The sequence below is a fragment of the Monodon monoceros genome, unplaced genomic scaffold (assembly GCF_005190385.1).
Source record: "Monodon monoceros isolate NGI ecotype Baffin Bay Population unplaced genomic scaffold, NGI_Narwhal_1 Super_Scaffold_18, whole genome shotgun sequence".
NCBI classification, from domain to species: Eukaryota; Metazoa; Chordata; class Mammalia; order Artiodactyla; family Monodontidae; genus Monodon; species Monodon monoceros.
In genome coordinates, this window is record NW_021703774.1 from 94,238,297 (window position 1) to 94,256,403 (window position 18,107).

The 18,107-nt window shown below is 37.9% G+C and overlaps 1 protein-coding gene across 2 annotated transcripts in view; it reads left to right on the plus strand.

Annotated features, from left to right (window-relative positions):
* PLPPR5 (phospholipid phosphatase related 5) overlaps window positions 1-18,107 on the plus strand; it is a 127,284-nt gene that overhangs the window by 40,955 nt on the left and 68,222 nt on the right. For both annotated transcript variants that reach the window (XM_029229971.1, XM_029229972.1), the window contains exons 2-3: window positions 304-436; window positions 6,239-6,489. In XM_029229971.1, the coding sequence (XP_029085804.1) occupies window positions 304-436; window positions 6,239-6,489 (384 nt within the window). The remainder of the gene's footprint in view (window positions 1-303; window positions 437-6,238; window positions 6,490-18,107) is intronic.

Below are 18,107 nucleotides of genomic sequence, written 5' to 3' on the forward strand. Positions count from 1 at the left end.
CCTGCCTATGCAGGGGACACGGGTTCGTGCCCCCGTCCAGGAAGATCCCACATGCCGCGGAGCGGCTGGGCCCGTGAGCCATGGCCACTGAGCCTGTGCGTCCGGAGCCTGTGCTGCGCAACGGGAGAGACCCGCGTACCGCAAAAAAAAAAAAGGGTCTGGTTACCCAAATATGGTTCAGGTTTATATTGAGATTATTACCACTCAAAGGAAGTCCTTTTTTTGCATTTTTTAAAAATTAAAATATTCTACATTTATACTGGTTAAATTCTAATGTTCTTTAATCTTTTATTTCCTTGGAAGATAATAGTTGGAGAAACTGCTGTGTTTTGCCTACAACTGGCCACAAGGGATTTTGAAAACCAGGAGAAAACTATTTTAACTGGAGACTGTTGCTATATAAACCCACTGGTGAGGAGAACTGTGCGATTTCTTGGTATGTGTTCATTGAATTGTTTTTATTGTTGCTGAAACAATGTTTATGTATAAGCCAACCTTTAAAATGACCAGCATATTAACTGTATTCGAATATTAGATTATATTTTCTTTGAAATGTTTCAATTTGGTTTTTAAAAATAAATACTGCATACTATTTTCTCTCCTGTTTTGCAAAACTCCATTTCGTGGTGTCATTTCCATATTATTTTAAGAAAAACAAATCCCACCACACTTGGATATTTAAATTCTAAAAGAAACTAAAAATTACGTAATTTAAAGAAATGATTTACTATGTTTATTAAATTTCAGAAACAACGCTTAGGTAGAAATGATAATCTAGGTTGGTTATCGAACATCATGAAGGACAAGCAAAATAGCTGGACAAATAAAAGAAATGCTGTATTTGTTAATTATCATAAGTAGCACTCCATGAACTACTTCTGGGGTGTTTTATTTTTTTACAAAAAAATGGTACAAAAACCATTTTTTACAAAAATTGGTGATTTTATTAGGGGACAAGATTTACTGATCCTTTAAATCTCAAATTCTAGCACTAATGATATGAACATGGACGAATTACTGAAAATCATCTCAATTCAAAAGACACGTGGCCAAGACAGGTTTTTTTTAACTGAAACAATAAAACTTAATATAGATTATTATTTCCTGGCTTTATCAAATAAGAAAAAGTGCATCTATATATACTAAATAACATTTAAGATAAATTCTGATCAGTATTAAGATTACGGATACTGTAACCCTTCGATATATTTCCCATATTGATGGGAACAAGATGAAGACTTTGGAGATATTATGCACAGCTCACCTAATCTATATATAAACCCACTAAAGACTAATCAAATGTCATCATGCCTTTAAATCTCTCTGGAGCCGAAAGGTCTTCATATCTAAGACTGTTCATTTTATTGCCGTCAACTTATACATCCCCACAGCCCTCATTTATACAGTTGAAGGGATAGCTTTTATATGAAACTTTAAAAGTTATATTTTTCACATGCATCAATACTGTGTTCTTGACCCATTTAATCTTTGCATGAGAAACATTTAATAACAAAATAAGCAATAATATACTCAGAGCTAAAGTATTTTGATGAAGTTGAACCTTCCTAAATATTGTTAAATTATATTATGCCTACTTAAGTAAAATATTTTTATTCATTTACGCACATATTTCTAAAGAATATACAGGCATACCTCCAAGATATTTGAGCTCAGTTCTAGACCACTACGATAAAGCGAATATGGCAATAAAGCAAGTCACATGAAGTTTTTGGTTTCCCAGTGCATATAGAAGTTACGTGTACACTCTATTGTAGTCTGTTAAGTGTGCAATAGCATTATGTCTTAAAAAAATACATACCTTAATTAAAAATACTTTTAAAAATTAAAATCACTAAAAAATGCTAATCATCACCTGAGCCTTTAATGAGTTGTAATCTTTTTGCTGGTGGAGGGTCTTGCCTCAGCGTTGACGGCTGCTGACTGATCAGGGTGGTAGCATCTGAAGGTTGGGGTGGCTGTGGAAACTTCTTAAAATAGGACAACAATGAAGTTAGCCGCGGTGATTGAGTCTTCCTTTTACGAACGATTTCTTTGTAGCATGCAATGCTGTTTGATAGCTTTTTACCCATGGTAGAGCTTCCTTAGAAATGGTAGTCAATCCTCTCAAACCTTGCTGCTGCTTTATCAACTTAAGTTTATGAAATATTCTAAATCCTTTATTGTCATTTCAACAGTCTTCACAGCACCTTCACCAGGATTAGATTCCATCTCAAGAAACCACTTTCTTTCCTCATCCACAGAAGCAAATCCTCATCCATTCAAGTTTTATCATGAGATTGCAGTGATTCAGTCACATCTTCAAGCTTCACTTCTATTTCTAATTCTTTTCCTATTTCTACCACATCTTCAGTGACCTCCTCCACTGAAGTCTTGAACCCCTCCAAGTCATCCATGAGGACTGAATCACCTTCTTTCAAGCTCCTGTTTAATGTTAATATTTTGACCTCTTCCCATGAATCATGAATGTTCTTAATGGCATCTAGAATGGTGAATCCTCTCCAGAAGGTTTTCAGTTAACTTTGCCCAGATCCATCGGAGGAACCCCTATCTATGGCAGCTCCAGGCATATGAAATGTATTTCTTAAATAATGAGACTTGAAAATCTGAATTACTCCTCATGACCTGCAGAATGAATGTTGTGTCAGCAGGCATGAAAACAACATTAATCTCATTGTACATCTCATCAGAGCTCTTGGGTGGCCAGGTGCGTTGTCAATGAACAGTAATATTTTGAAAGGAATTTTTTTTCTGAGCAGTAGGTCTCAACAGTGGGCTTAAAATATTTAGTAAATCATGTTGTAAACAGATAATGCTGTCATCCAGGCTTTGTTGTTCCATTTATTGAGAAAAGGCAGAGTATATTTAGCATAACTCTTAAGGGCCCTAGGCTTTACAGAATAGTAGGTGAGCATTGGCTTCATCTTAAAATTACCAGCTGCATAAGCCCCAAGGAAGAGGGTCAGCCTGTCTTTTGAAGCTTTAGAGCCAGGCATTTTCTTCTCCTTAGATCTGAAAGTCCTTGATGGCATCTTCTTCCAATAGCAGGTTGTTTTGTCTACATTGAAAATTTGTTGTTTAGTGTAGATACCTTCAGTAATGATCTTAGCTAGATCTTCTGGATAGCTTGCTGCAGCTTCTATATCAGCAATTGCTGTTTCACTTTCTACTTTCCTGATATGGAGATGACTTATTTCCTTAAACCTCATGAATCATCCCCTGCTAGCTTCAAACTTTTCTTCTGTAGCTTCCTCACCTCTCTTAACTTTTTTTTTTTTTTTTTTGCGGTACGCGGGCCTCTCACTGTTGTGGCCTCTCCCGTTGCGGAGCACAGGCTCCGGACGTGCAGGCTCAGCGGCCATGGCTCACGGGCCCAGCCGCTCCGCGGCATGTGGGATCCTCCCGGACCAGGGCACGAACCCGTGTCCCATGCATCGGCAGGCGGACTCTCAATCACTGCGCCACCAGGGAAGCCCTCTCTCAACTTTTATAGAATTGAATAGAGTTAGGGCCTTGCTCTGGATTAGGCTTTGGTTTAAGGGAATATTATGGCTGGTTTGATCTTCTATCCAGACCACTAAAACTTGCTCCATATCAGCAGTAAGGCTGTTCCGCTTTCTTATCATCCTTTAAGAACTTTTCCTTTGTGTTTGCAACTTGACTGACTGTTTAGCACAAGAGACCTAGCTTTCAGCCTATCTCAGCTTTCAACTAAGCTTCATCATTTCTAGCTTTTGATTAAGAGTGAGATGTGTGACTCTTCCTTTCACTCGTACACTTAGAGGCTATTGTAGGATTTTTAATGGCCTAATTTCAATAATGTTGTGTCTTAGGGAATAGGGGGTCCTGAGGAGAGGGAGAGAAATATAGGGGAACGGCTGGTTGGTGGAGCGGTCAGAGTACACACATTTATCAGTTAAATTCACTGCCTTGTATGGGTGCAGTTGTGCTGCCCCAAAACAGTTACCATAGTAACATCAAAGATCACTGATCACAGATCACCAATAACAAATATAATCATAATGAAAAACTTTGAAATATTGGGAGAATTTCTGAAATGTGACATAGACACACAGAGTGAGCAAATGTTATTGGAAAAATGGTGCCAATAGTGTTGCTCAACACAGGGTTGCCACAAACCTTCCATTTGTAAAAAAAATGCACTCTCTGTGAAGCCCAATAAAGCGAACCTCAGTAAAACGAAGTCTGCCTGAATGGCACACAGTAAAGTGTGCTTTTAAGTCTCTGCATGTTTCTTACTTCTTATATGATTTTATAAAATATTTAGGAGTGCTTTGGTTTGTTTCTTGTTTCCTTGTTTATCATGATTTGGATGTTTCTAGTTTGTTAAAATAAAATGGAAGCTTGTGCGCAAAGCATTACTGCATAATAAGACATCACTCTTCATAGCGACTTTATTCTGGAGGTCAGCACAGTGGGTACACTCATGAGATCTCACTTTAATGAGTATCTTTGTAGTTAACTTCAATATTGGCCTTGGGCCTGATGCACTATTTTAATTCTAAAGCACATTTGGGAACTTTACAAGTATCAAGAGACATTTCCATATCCTTATCACACATTCCTCTGTATTTTAAACAGGAAAACTTATTGTACCAGATAAAAAGAATGGTTTGGTTAAATAAAATGAGTACTTCTTAGCCTAGGTTTCAAGCGAAAAGAGGTGAAGACTTGCCATTTATATTGCCATGCTAGACCATGAGATTTGGAAAGAGAGAGTATATGCGGTAACATTTTATTGAGCTTTGTTCTTTTCCATTTCTCTGCTTATGCCAGATTTCTGATTTGAGTATCATTTACTTGTATGGCTCATGGAATACTGGTAAGATGTAAAGAAAGCTTTTCATTGCTTCCTTGTAAGTTTTTTCAATAGAGAACTAAGGTCTTTGGTTCATGGTGGTTTGTATGCACATAGAGTTTTGCTATGTGCAGGTTTGGGTGCAAGAACCTTGCATGATGTTACATAATATTTTGAAAATGAAAAGGATAGTCATGTATCTAATCCTGGAAAATTATTTGATCCTGGTGAGTTGCAACACAACTGCCAATAATTATGTAAAGGCTTAGGAAACAAACAATCCAGAAATACATGACAAAGATAAAAAAGCATCTAATTATCATAATAGAATTTTTTGACTTTTTAATGAGCCGACTGTTTGGGAAGTATTATTTTGGCATAGTTTTAAAATGTCCTGATGGATTTTATTACCCAAAATTATAAAAGAACGGATTTCTTTACATCGATACCACATCCTTGAGGATTGTATCTGTACGTTTATTGACAATGCTGCCAAAGAATTTATTTTGCCTATCCTATCTAAGTAGAAAGATAAGTTTTGGCAATAATGACCAATGACATTGAATGTAGAAAATATTTTTGGTATTTGAGTAAATTGGCGTGTTCCTTACAAAAGGGGAAAAATTTATGTACTTAATTTTATACCTTCAGGTAAACAAAGTAAATAAATTTTACTACTGTGAAGAATATTTAAACATTATAATCTAATTGCTTTATTATTTACTAAATTGTCCCAAATTTGATAAATTGAAACTCAAGCCATAAAAGATAAGGCGGGACTTAGCTGTTATATGACTTTAAAAAATGTGTTTCTGATGGCGATATAGAGATTAATCTGAAAACATTCTGCTTTACTTAAGATTTTCCATGGTATTTAAATGAAGACTGATGGCACTGGATTTTGCTGCTAATTGGCACCTCCAGCTGAGTTAATATCAGTTTGAATGAGCTTAAGAGGCATAATCAAAGGGAGATGACTGCTCTGCTTAATGTTAGTAAGATTAAACAAAAATTCAAAAATAGGGAAAAAATAAAGATTACTAACATTAGCAGAAGGTGATAGACTGAACCCTCTCAAGGGAAACACATCTCCATTTAAAAAATCTCATTATCCAAACACAGCCTTAGAATATATTTTCTTCTTTTATCATATGTCTTATAAACCTGCCGTGCATAAAAATGTAGCCAGTGGTAGACAGCTCAATATGTTAAATAATTTAACACTCCCACTACTTCAGAAAGCAAAGGGAGGAGCTGGAGGGAGTGAAATGGAAGGAACTGTATATATATATATATGTATGTAGGAACTATATTATAGTTTCTAAAATATTTCCATCTTGGTGTATTGTAAATTGAACCACAATAAACCAAAAAGTTAAAATGGTGTGTTTTCTTCCTCAGGAATTTATACATTTGGACTGTTTGCTACAGACATCTTTGTAAATGCCGGACAAGTAGTTACAGGAAATCTGGCTCCACATTTTCTCGCCCTGTGTAAACCCAACTACACGGCACTTGGGTGTCAGCAGTATACACAGTTCATCAGTGGGGAAGAGGCCTGCACGGGCAACCCGGATCTCATCATGAGAGCAAGGAAAACATTTCCATCCAAAGAAGCGGCTCTCAGTGTCTATGCAGCTATGTATCTGACAGTAAGTAAGAATTAGAAACCATTTTTAGTTTGTCTTTCTGGTAATTCTCCCAAAGCAGAAATTATTTCTCCCTGCCATAATGGAAGTCACAGTAACAGCTTTCTGCAGGACATTTAATTTATTTTTAATGATAGCTGTTTGTACTGTGAATAAAATTAAGTCAGTTGACTCTCGTGAGATTATGTGTGGGTATTTGGTTGTATTAAAAAATATAGCCATTAGCATTTCCATTGGAGAATATGTTTGTCTTTATTATTAAATAGGGCTTAATGGAAACAAATTTATCCTATAGCAGTTGCCATAAACTTGTAATAGTGCAAGTAAGAGAACTACCCAGGCCTCTTAGCCACCTACTCAAGTTCTAATGTTCTCTGGTAAAGGTGGGGAAAGAGGCACTCTTTTTCCAGAAAGTTCTTTTGTTATTGGTAACTATATCATCTTAATATCTCAATGAGTGTTTTAATATTTTCTCATAGAACTAACCAAAATGCCCTTAAAAATCATATATATTTTCTTTATTCTTGAGTATTTGCCATCATTTTAGTGGTAGGAGCCAGGCCCTAAGTGCTGCTATCTTAGGACATTTAGGTGGAAGTAAGTGGCCAAAGCTGAATGCATTAATGACAGGCAGGAGTACAAAGAAGGGCAGCCTTGGCAGGCAGCTCTTGACCCCAGTATTTATATCCATCAGTCTTTCCCTCTATCACCAGAATGTGCCTTGCCAGCTATAAGGTTGAACTCCCAAAAGTGTGCTTTGAAGGCTTTTCCATAGGTACAATAAAAAGTGCAGAAAATTTTTCCTTTCGGAGTTCTCCTGTCCAACAATGCCAATAACTACTTCTGATTTCAGCTCATTGATGAGACCTCAGGACCAATTTGAAAACAAATTTGATAATTTCTGATTACTTGACAAAACGCAGAATTATTTTTACCTTCAACGAGCTATTTGATTATGGAAATGTTTCTAACGCTCCTGATGCAATCTTGTCAGTTTATCTCTAAAAGAGAGAATATCTGCTGTGACACCTCTACTTGAGATTGGAAATAAAGGTTACTAAAGAAAGGAGAATTTAAGAGAGGAACTATGGCATCATACATAACATTCACGATGGCATGGTAATTTTGGAGGTCATAAGGGTGTGTGCATTTTTTTTGTTGTTGTTTGTTTGTTTTTGCGGTACGCGGGCCTCCCACTGCCGCGGCCTCTCCCACTGCGGAGCACAGGCTCCAGACACACAGGCTCAGCGGCCATGGCTCACGGGCCCAGCCGCTCCGCGGCACGTGGCATCCTCCCAGACCGGGGCACGAACCCGTGTCCCCTGCATCGGCAGGCAGACTCCCAACCACTGCGCCACCAGGGAAGCCCAGGGTGTGTGCATTTTAACATTTTAAAAGTTTTTAATCCAAGCTAATCTACCACTCACTACCTGGACTTCTATTTTTTTTTAATTTAATTTAATTTTTTTTTAATATACAGCAGGTCCTTATTAGTCATCCATTTTATACACATCAGTGTATACATGTCAATCCCAATCTCCCAATTCATCCCACCACCACGCCCACCCCCCGCCGCTTTCCCCCCTTGGTGTCCATACGTTTGTTCTCTACATCTGTGTCTCTATTTCTGCCCTGCAAACCGGTTCATCTGTACCATTTCCCTAGGTCCTGCGTTAGTATATGATATTTGTTTTTCTCTTTCTGACTTGCTTCACTCCGTATGACAGTCTCTAGATCCATCCACATCTCTACAAATGACCCACTTTCATTCCGTTTTATGGCTGAGTAATATTCCATTGTACATATGTACCACATTGTCTTTATCCATTCGTCTGTTGATGGGCTTTAGGTTGCTTCCATGACTGGGCTATTGTAAATAGTGCTGCAGGGAACATTGGGGTGCATGTGTCTTTTTGAATTATGGTTTTCTCTGGGTATATGCCCAGTAGTGGGATTGCTGGGTCATATGGTAATAGTATTTTTAGTTTTTTAAGGAACTTCCATACTGTTCCCCATAGTGGCTGTATCAACTTACATTCCCTCCAACAGTGCAAGAGGGTTCCCTTTTCTCCACACCCTCTCCAGCATTTGTTGCTTGTAGATTTTCTGATGATGCCCATTCTAACTGGTGTGAGGTGATACCTCATTGTAGTTTTGATTGACACTTCTCTAATAATTATTGATGTTGAACAGCTTTTCATGTGCTCCTTGGCCATCTGTATGTCCTCTTTGGAGAAATGTCTATTTATGTCTTCTGCCCATTTTTTGATTGGATTGTTTGTTTTTTTAATATTGAGCTGCATGTGCTGTTTATATATTTTGGAGATTAATCCTTTGTTGATTCGTTTGCAAATATTTTCTCACATTCTGACCATTGTCTTTTTGTCTTGTTTATGGTTTCCTTTGTTTATGGTTTCCTTTGCTGTGAAAAAGCTTTTAAGTATCATTAGGTTCCATTTGTTTATTTTTGTTTTTATTTCTATTACTTTAGGAGGTGGATCAAAAAAGATATTGCTGTGATTTATGTCAAAGAGTGTTCTTCCTGTGTTTCCCTCCAAGAGTTTTATAGTGTCCGGTCTTACATTTAGGTCTCTAATCCATTTTGAGTTTATTTTTGTGTATGGTGTGAGGGAGTGTTGTAATTTCATTCTTTTACATGTACCTGTCTAGTTTTCCCAGCACCACTTGTTGAAGAGACCGTCTTTTCTCTGTTATATATCCTTGCCTCCTTTGTCATAGATTAGTTGACATAGGTGCATGGGTTCATCTCCGCACTTTCTATCCGATTCCACTGATCTATATTTCTGTTTTTGTGCCAGTACCATATTGTCTTGATTACTGTAGCTTTGTAGTATAGTCTCAAGTCAGGGAGTCTGATTCCTCCACCTCTGTTTTTTCCCTCAGGGCTGCTTTGGCTATTTGGGGTCTTTTGTGTCTCCATACAAATTTTAAGACTTTCTATTCTACTTCTGTAAAAAATGCCACTGGTAAGTCCATAGGGATTGAATTGAATCTGTAGATTGCTTTGGGTAGTATAATCATTTTCACAATATTGATTCTTCCAATCCAAGAACATGGTATATCTCTCCATCTGTTGGTATCATCTTTAATTTCTTTCATCAGTGTCTTATAGTTTTCTGCATACAGGTCTTTTGTCTCCCTAGGTAGGTTTATTCCTAGGTATTTTATTATTTTTGTTGCAGTGGTAAATGGGAGTGTTTCCTTAATTTCTCTTTCAGATTTTTCATCATTAGTGTATAGAAAAGCAAGATATTTCTGTGCGTTAATTTTGTATCCTGCAACTTTACCAAATTCATTGATTAGCTCTAGTAGTTTTCTGGTGGCATTTTTAGGGTTCTCTATGTATAGTATCATGTCATCTGCAAACAGTGACAGTTTTACTTCTTCTTTTCTAATTTGTATTCCTTTTATTGTTTTTTCTTCTCTGATTGCTGTGGCTAGGACTTCCAAAGCTATGTTGAATAATCGTGGTGAGACATCCTTGTCTTGTTCCTGATCTTAGAGGAAATGCTTTCAGTTTTTCACCATTGAGAATGATGTTTGCTGTGGGTTTGTTATATATGGCCTTTATTATGTTGAGGTAGGTTCCCTCTCTGCCCACTTTCTGGAGAGTTATTATCATAAATGGGTGTTGAATTTTGTCAAAATCTTTTTCTGCATCTATTGAGATGATCAGATGGTTTTCATTCTTCACTTTGGTAATATGGTGTATCACATTGATTGATTTGCATATATTGAAGAATCCTTGCATCCCTGGGATAAATCCCACTTGATCATTGTGGATGATCCTTTTATGTGTTGTTGGATTCTGTTTGCTAGTATTTTTTTGAGGATTTTTGCATCTATATTCATCAGTGATATTGGTCTGTAATTTTCTTCTCTTGTAGTAGCTTTGTCTGGTTTTGGTATCAGGGTGATGGTGGCGTCATAGAATGAGTTTGGGAGTGTTCTTTCCTCTGCAATTTTATGGAAGAGTTTCAGAAGGATGGGTGTTAGCTCTTCTCTAAATGTTTAATAGAATTCACCCGTGAAGCCATCTGGTCCTGGACTTTTGTTTGTTGGAAGATTTTTAATCACTGTTTCAGTTTCATTACTTATGATTGGTCTGTTCATATTTTCTATTTCTTCCTGGTTCAGTCTTGGAAGGTTATACCTTTCTAAGAATTTGTCTGTTTCTTCCAGGTTGTCCATTTTATTGGCATAGAGTCGCTTGTAGTAGTCTCAGGGTGGTTTGTATTTCTGCAGTGTGTGTTGTAACTTCTCCTTTTTCATTTCTAATTTTATTGGTTTGAGTCTTCTCCCTCTTTTTCTTGATGCATCTGGCTAATGGTTTCTCAATTTTGTTTATCTTCTCAAAGAACCAGCTTTTAGTTTTATTGATCTTTGCTATTGTTTTCTTTGTTTCCATTTCATTTATTTCTGCTCTGATATTTATGATTTCTTTCCTTCTGCTAACTTTGGGTTTTGTTTGTTCTTCATTCTCTAGTTCCTTTAGGTGTAAGGTTAGATTGTTTATTTGAGATTTTTCTTGTTTCTTGAGGTAGGCTTGCATTACTATAAACTTCCCTCTTAGAACTGCTTTTGCTGCATCCCATAGGTTTTGGATCATCGTGTTTTCATTGTAATTTGTCTCTAGGTATTTTTTGATTTCCTCTGATTTCTTCAGTGATCTCTTGGTTATTTAGTAACGTATTGTTTAGCCTCCATGTGTTTGTGTTTTTTAACTTTTTTTCCCTGTAATTGATTTCTAATCTCATTGTGTTGTGGTCAGAAAACATGATTGATATGATTTCAATTTTCTTAAATTTAGTGCGGTTTGATTTGTGACCCAAGATGTGATCTATCTTGGAGAATGTTCCATGAAGAAAGTGTAATCTGCTGTTTTTGGGTTGAATGTCCTATAAATATCAATTAAATCTAGCTGGTCTATTGTGTCATTTATAGCTTGTGTTTCCTTATTAATTTTCTGTTTCGATGATCTGTCCATTGGTGTAAATGAGGTGTTAAAGTCCCCCACTATTGTGTTACTATCAATTTCCTCTTTTATAGCTGTTAGCAGTTGCCTTATGTATTGAGGTGCTCCTGTGTTGGGTGCATATATATTTATAATTGTTATATCTTCTTTTTGGATTGATCCCTTGATCATTATGTAGTGTCCTTCCTTGTCTCTTGTAACATTCTTTATTTTAAAGTCTATTTTGTCTGATACGAGTATTGCTACTCCAGCTTTCGTTTGGTTTCCATTTGCATGGAATATCTTTTTCCATCCTGTCACTTTCAGTCTGTATGTGTCCCTAGGTCTGAAGTGGGTCTCTTGTAAACAGTATATATATGGGTTTAGTTTCTGTATTCATTCAGCCAGCCTGTGTCTTTTTGTTGGAGCATTTAATCCATTCACGTTTAAGGTAATTATCACTATGTATGTTCCTATGACCATTTTCTTAATTGTTCTGGGTTTTTTTGTAGGTCCTATTCTGCTCTTGTGTTTCCCACTTAGAGAAGTTCCTTTAGCATTTGTTGGAGAGCTCATTTGGTTGTGCTGAATTCTCTTATCTTTTGCTTGTCGGTAAAGCTTTTGATTTCTCCGTCAAATCTGAATGAGATCCTTGCTGGGTAGAGTAATCTTGGTTGTAGGTTTTTCCCTTTCATCACTTTAAATATGTCCTGCCACTCCCTTCTGGCTTGTAGAGTTTCTGCTGAGAAATCAGCTGTTAACCTTATGGGAGTTCCCTTGTATGTTATTTGTCATTTTTCCCTTGTTGCTTTCAATAATTTTTCTTTCTTTTTAATTTTTGTCAGTTAGATTACTATGTGTCTTGGCATATTTCTCCTTGGGTTTATCCTGCCTGGGACTCTCTGCGCTTCCTGCACTTGGCTAACTATTTCCTTTCCCGTGTCAAGGAAGTTTTCGTCTATAATCTCTTCAAATATTTTCTCGGGTCCTTTCTCTCTGTCTTCTCCTTCTGGGGCCCCTATAATGTGAATGTTGTTGCGTTTAATGTTGTCTCAGAGGTCTCTTAGGCTGTCTTCATTTATTTTTATTATTTTTTCTTTATTCTGTTCCACAGCTGTGAATTCCACCATTCTGTCTTCCAGGTCACTTATCCGTTCTTCTGCCTCAGTTATTCTGCTATTGATTCCTTCTAGTGTATTTTTCATTTCAATTATTGTATTGTTCATCTCTGTTTGTTTGTTCTTTAATTCTTCTAGGTCTTTGTTAAACACTTTTTGTATCTTCTCAATATTTGTCTCCATTCTTTTTCTGAGGTCCTGGATCATCTTCACTATCATTATTCTGAATTGTTTTTCTGGAAGGTTGCCTATCTCCACTTCATTTGGTTGTTTTTCTGAGATCTTATCTTGTTCCTCCATCTGATACATCGCCCTCTGCCTTTTCATCTTGTCTATCTTTCTGTGAATGTGGTTTTTGTTCCACAGGCTGCAGGATTGAGGCTATCTAAGAGGCTTGTGCAAGTTTCCTGATGGGAAGGACTGGTGGTGGGTAGAGCTGGGTGTTGCTCTGGTGGGCAGAACTAATTAAAACTTTAATCTGCTTGTCTGCTGATGGGTGGGGCTGGGTTCCCTCCCTTTTGGTTGTTTGGCCTGAGGCAGCCCAGCACTGGAGACTATCCTGCTCTTTGGTGGGGCTAATGGCCGACTCTGGGAGGGCTCACGCCAAGGAGTACTTCCCAGAACTTCTGCTGCCAGTGTCCTTGTCCTCATGGTGTGACACAGCCACCCCCCGCCTCTGCAGGAGGCCCTCCAACACTGGAAGGTAGGTCTGGTTCAGTCTCCTATGGGGTCACTGCTTCTTCTCCTGGGTCCCGATGCACACACTACTTTGTGTGTGCCCTCCAAGAGTGGAGTCTCTGTTTCCCCCAGTCCTGTCGAAGTCCTGCAATCAAATCCCGGTAGCCTTCAAGGTCTGATTCTCTAGGAATTCCTCCTCCTGTTGCCGGACCCCCAGGTTGGGAAGCCTGACGTGGGGCTCAGAACCTTCACTCCAGTGAGTGGACTTCTGTGCTAAAAGTGTTCTCCAGTTTGTGAGTCACCCACCCAGCAGTTATGGGATTTGATTTTATTGTGATTACACCTCTCCTGCCATCTCATTGTGGCTTCTCCTTTGTCTTTGGGTGTGGGTATCGTTTTTGGTGAGTTCCAGTGTCTTCCTGTCGATGACTGTTCAGCAGTTAGTTGTGATTACGGTGCTCTAGCAAGAGGGAGTGAGAGCACGTCCTTCTACTCCGCCATCTTGAACCAATCTCCTCTTTATTACTTTTCACTACCTGGACTTTTAAAAAAATCCCATCAAGAAAATTTTTATAGTTAAGGATCAAATCCCATCCTATCCATTTTCTCTTCTGACTTCTGTACAATTTTCCAGTTACAGTTTCCTTCTTACGCTCACTCTGCTCCCAACTGTGTTCCTCTAATTTCTCCTGATTTCCGCTACACACTTGAAGGTGCTTCTAGACTTCATATGAAATCTTCTAAGCCATGCGTATTCTTTCCTATTCACTAAATTGCTTGACTGCGTGTTCCACCTCTCCTAGAATATGGAACATTCAGCCTTAATATGAAGATTTAAAACTTGAGTGAACCAGTAGCCATAAAATACTTTTCAATCATTGTCATCACACCTAAATCCGATGTTTGTATTTGTATCTGGGTATGAGTTGTAAATGTATCTGCATATACACATGTGATCAAGCCAATGACTTTAGACAAATTTTAGAATACTCTCTGACCCCAAATACTGTGACATGGTTATCTTAGCACTGGCATAGATGTTAGATTTTACTGTGTAATCAGGGTGTGCCAATGGTGGTGAATGTGTTAGTATAGTGAGATACTTGGTCTTTTTATTCTGCCAAAATGGTGTGTCTGCTGGCATTTGTTTTAGCAACTTCTTGTTTTATTTTTTTAGCAACTTACCTAAAGGCATTTATTTAAACTGCTTCTGAATTATAAGCCATACTGTTCTAATCTGTAATAAACCTTTGGAGATGTTTTAATAATAATTATTACTATTATTAGCAAACATTTATTGAGCATTTGCTATATGCCAGGCATGAGTGCTTTACTTTTACTAATTTATTTAATACATTACTAGTTCTTATTTATGTGTTTTAAAATTTGTTCTTTATTTATCATTATTATTATTGTAATAACTGATTATTTGTATTAATTTATTGAATCCTCATAACAACTTCATGTAGTATATACTATTATTATGCACATTTTACAGATGAGGACACTCAGAAGGTGAAGTAACTTGCCCGGATCCATAGAACCACACTTTTTCCTGGCTACAATGATTCTAAATGTTCCAGAGAGGGAATCATTAAATCCTATTAGCCCTAATATGTGTGTGGTTAGCTGAGTTCCCTCCTGGTCCTACATAATTTCAGCATACATAAAAGTTAAAACCAAAGGTTCAGATGGTAGATATGTTTAGAGAAAAAAAAATTAATAACACTCCAGCATTCGGAATTCTTCTATCGTTAAACAGTGATTCAGACTAAAAGTCAGCATTCCTGCTTGTAATTACATTGAAGGGTACCGCTGTCTTTTTAACAATAGATTCTGTTCTTTGCTAACTGCTTTTCTCTCTTCTCCACCACCCCTTTGTGTGTGTAAGTGTGGGCGGCTGCCATGGCAACTCTGAATATAACTCCTACTGCAGATGGAGGGAGTAGTCAGGATTTGCTGTTCTGTTTGAACCTGTACATATATTTCTTCCCAGCTTCACTGGAGACACCTTGGGGAAACTATATAAGAGAAATGTTGGGGTGTTTCAAATTAATACAGTCTCATGAAACACTTGCCAGAATTTTGACGTGTAGGTAAATAGGGGAAGACAGCCATATACTCAATATTCTCTGTGGAAATAGGCTTATTGCTATATTTAGGGAGAGAGATTTGTTTAATGTGGTGAAGGTGTTATAAATGTATGTAAACACATAAATAAAAATAAATGAGCCCTAGGAGGAACTATGTGAATAAGAACTGAAGAATATTTTCCTGCTGCTTCTCTTTGTGGATTAGTAAATAAAATTAAGGAACTTGAACTCTCCCTTAGCATCTGACTTTAATTAAGGCTTTGGAGATAATTTGATCACAGAGTTGTTCTCTTTTGCTTTACTGAGAACTTTCAGGAAAAAAGAAAATCCTATGCCTAGTTTTGCAAATGCTGTCGGTTTCCCAGGAAAAAATTCTAAAGGTTATTTAACCCTCAACCATTAAATTTATAATTCAGTGTTAAGTTGCATTAGAATAATATTTAAATTTAGCTGTGTGGTATTTCTTTTCATATAAAATGGATAAAGCTTTGTTTGATTAAAGTCAAATGAACTCCAGAGTTGAGAATGAGACATAATATTTGGTGACTTTCCAGTTAACCTCATAAACCGTTGAAACAAAAAGTCGTAGAATGGTCTCTTTAGGTCACTTCCAATTCTGGCCTTAGATTTTCTGAAAATCTTTTTTAAAAAAGGGAAGGGTCAGCTACATTTATTGAATTTTAGTCTTTTCCCACTGTCTGTTGCCACGTAAAAAACCACCCTTAACCTCAAAACAAGAATTTATTATCCTCAGGACTCTGTAGGCTGACCTGTGGTTTTCTTGGTAGTCAATCCTCTTTGCTTCTCTCGTGGGTCGCATTCAGCTGACCAGTCAGCTGGGGGTGGACTGAGCTGGGACAGCCCCAATAGCTGGGCTCTCTCATTCTCAAGAGGCCTTTCTCACAGGTTGTTTTCCCTGACAGAATCTTAGAGCAGCCTACCAAAAGGGCAGAGGTCCAAGCTGTAAGGCATCTTGAGGCATAGGCTCCAAAACTTGTTCAACATCCCCATCTCTGTATTCTCTTGATCAAAGCACATCACAAGGCCAGCCCAGATTGATGGGGATGGAGAAACAGTCTCCACCTAGAGATGGGAGGCACAGCAAAGTCAGATTATAAAGAGCTGAATATGCTGGGAAAGGAGGAATTTGTGGACATTAAACAATTTACTACAGTCTTTTCCCAGAATATTAGTGGAAAGCTCTAAAATATCATTTTCTTCTCTTCTTCCTCTTCGTTGTTGGCAGATCATTCGTATCATCCTACTGTCACTTCCCACATGGCCATCTTTTATAATAAGCTCACAAGGTCCCACGTGCAGCAATGACTGCTTGCAGGCTGCCAAGACCAGAGTTAAATAAACACAGCCCACTGGTGTGTCTACCCCTCCTTTTGTGATGTTTTACCTAATTCTTCACAGGGGCATGAGCAGGGCTTCATTCTGGGGTACAGGAATTTGGCGGAGCATGCCTATTACTTGCAGCATTTGGCTCCATGAGACTGACTGGTCGGGGACTGTGTTTGGAAAAGAAGGGTTGGGGTGGGTAAAAAGAAAAGCTCTGGGCTGCCTTCACAAATTGGTCTTCACTGGCTGGTGAGACCTGGCTGCCCTCAGAAAGCCATTCCTCTAAATCTTCTCTGCTCAGGAGTAATTTAACACTGAAATGTATAAGGTCCCTGTGCTCTAGATTTCAAATGAGCAAATTTTATTCTACTAGATAATATATCAAGAAGTATTTACTGAGCACCCACTCATAATGTGGCTGCTGTGCTATTACTTGACTACCTGTGCCACAACCACTGATATTAGCCGACTGACGTTCTGCTGTCAGCCTTCAGCTATGTGTTATTGGTAACAGGTGGGGAAGGTACGAAAGGTATCCGCAAAGTACCCATGGGGTTCCAGTATTTTCACTACCATAGATCCCTTTTATAGTTTACCTTTCCCCTCCCCCCCACTCCTCCATGAACTCCATGTCTTTAAGTTTTCTATTAACACATTAACACTTTCCCATCTCAACTTAGGCCCAGATATTAAACAATGGTCCATAATAATAAAACTATAATATGCTGCTTTGAAACTGCACAATAGTTATTAAAACTGCACACGTACAATTATTAAATAACAACCAGTAAATGGTTAAAGACACATGGATACTCTGCCTCTTCACCTTAATTTTACCTGGCTTCTGTAAGTGACACTTATATCTGGGTATTCGGTGATTGACCTGTGGCTTTGTAGTGGCATCTGGTTTTCTGGTCACATCACAAAAATTCCTGTGCGTTCCACAACATAGCAGAACCACTCAGCAGCATGAGATCACCAGTGTCGCCACCTGACTTAATATAGTTCCAGCCAAAAGCAAAGAGTTACTGACATTTTAGTTAGTGCGTGTGGGCTTGTTGTGGGTAAATATACTGTTCTGTTAGGTTCGTTGAAATATTGAAAAATATGTCGTGGCGTTCCATTGATACATCTGGGGTTTCTTAGGTGTCAGCAAACTCCAGCTTGGGGATTGCTGGCAGCACTTGCACATTCTAATTAGGAAAAGGGGACTTACTATCATTGGGCAATATAATATAAGATAGCCAGGGCTGCATTATGACTTCTGTAGGCCCTAGGCACTTACATGTGCCTTCATAGGCCCCTTCTGCCATTAAAAAAAAAATGACCTCGTTACTATAAAAACAAATTTGTAAATAATATACATTCAACATTTTCTTTAATATTCACTTTTTCCTTCTGATTTTAAAAGAT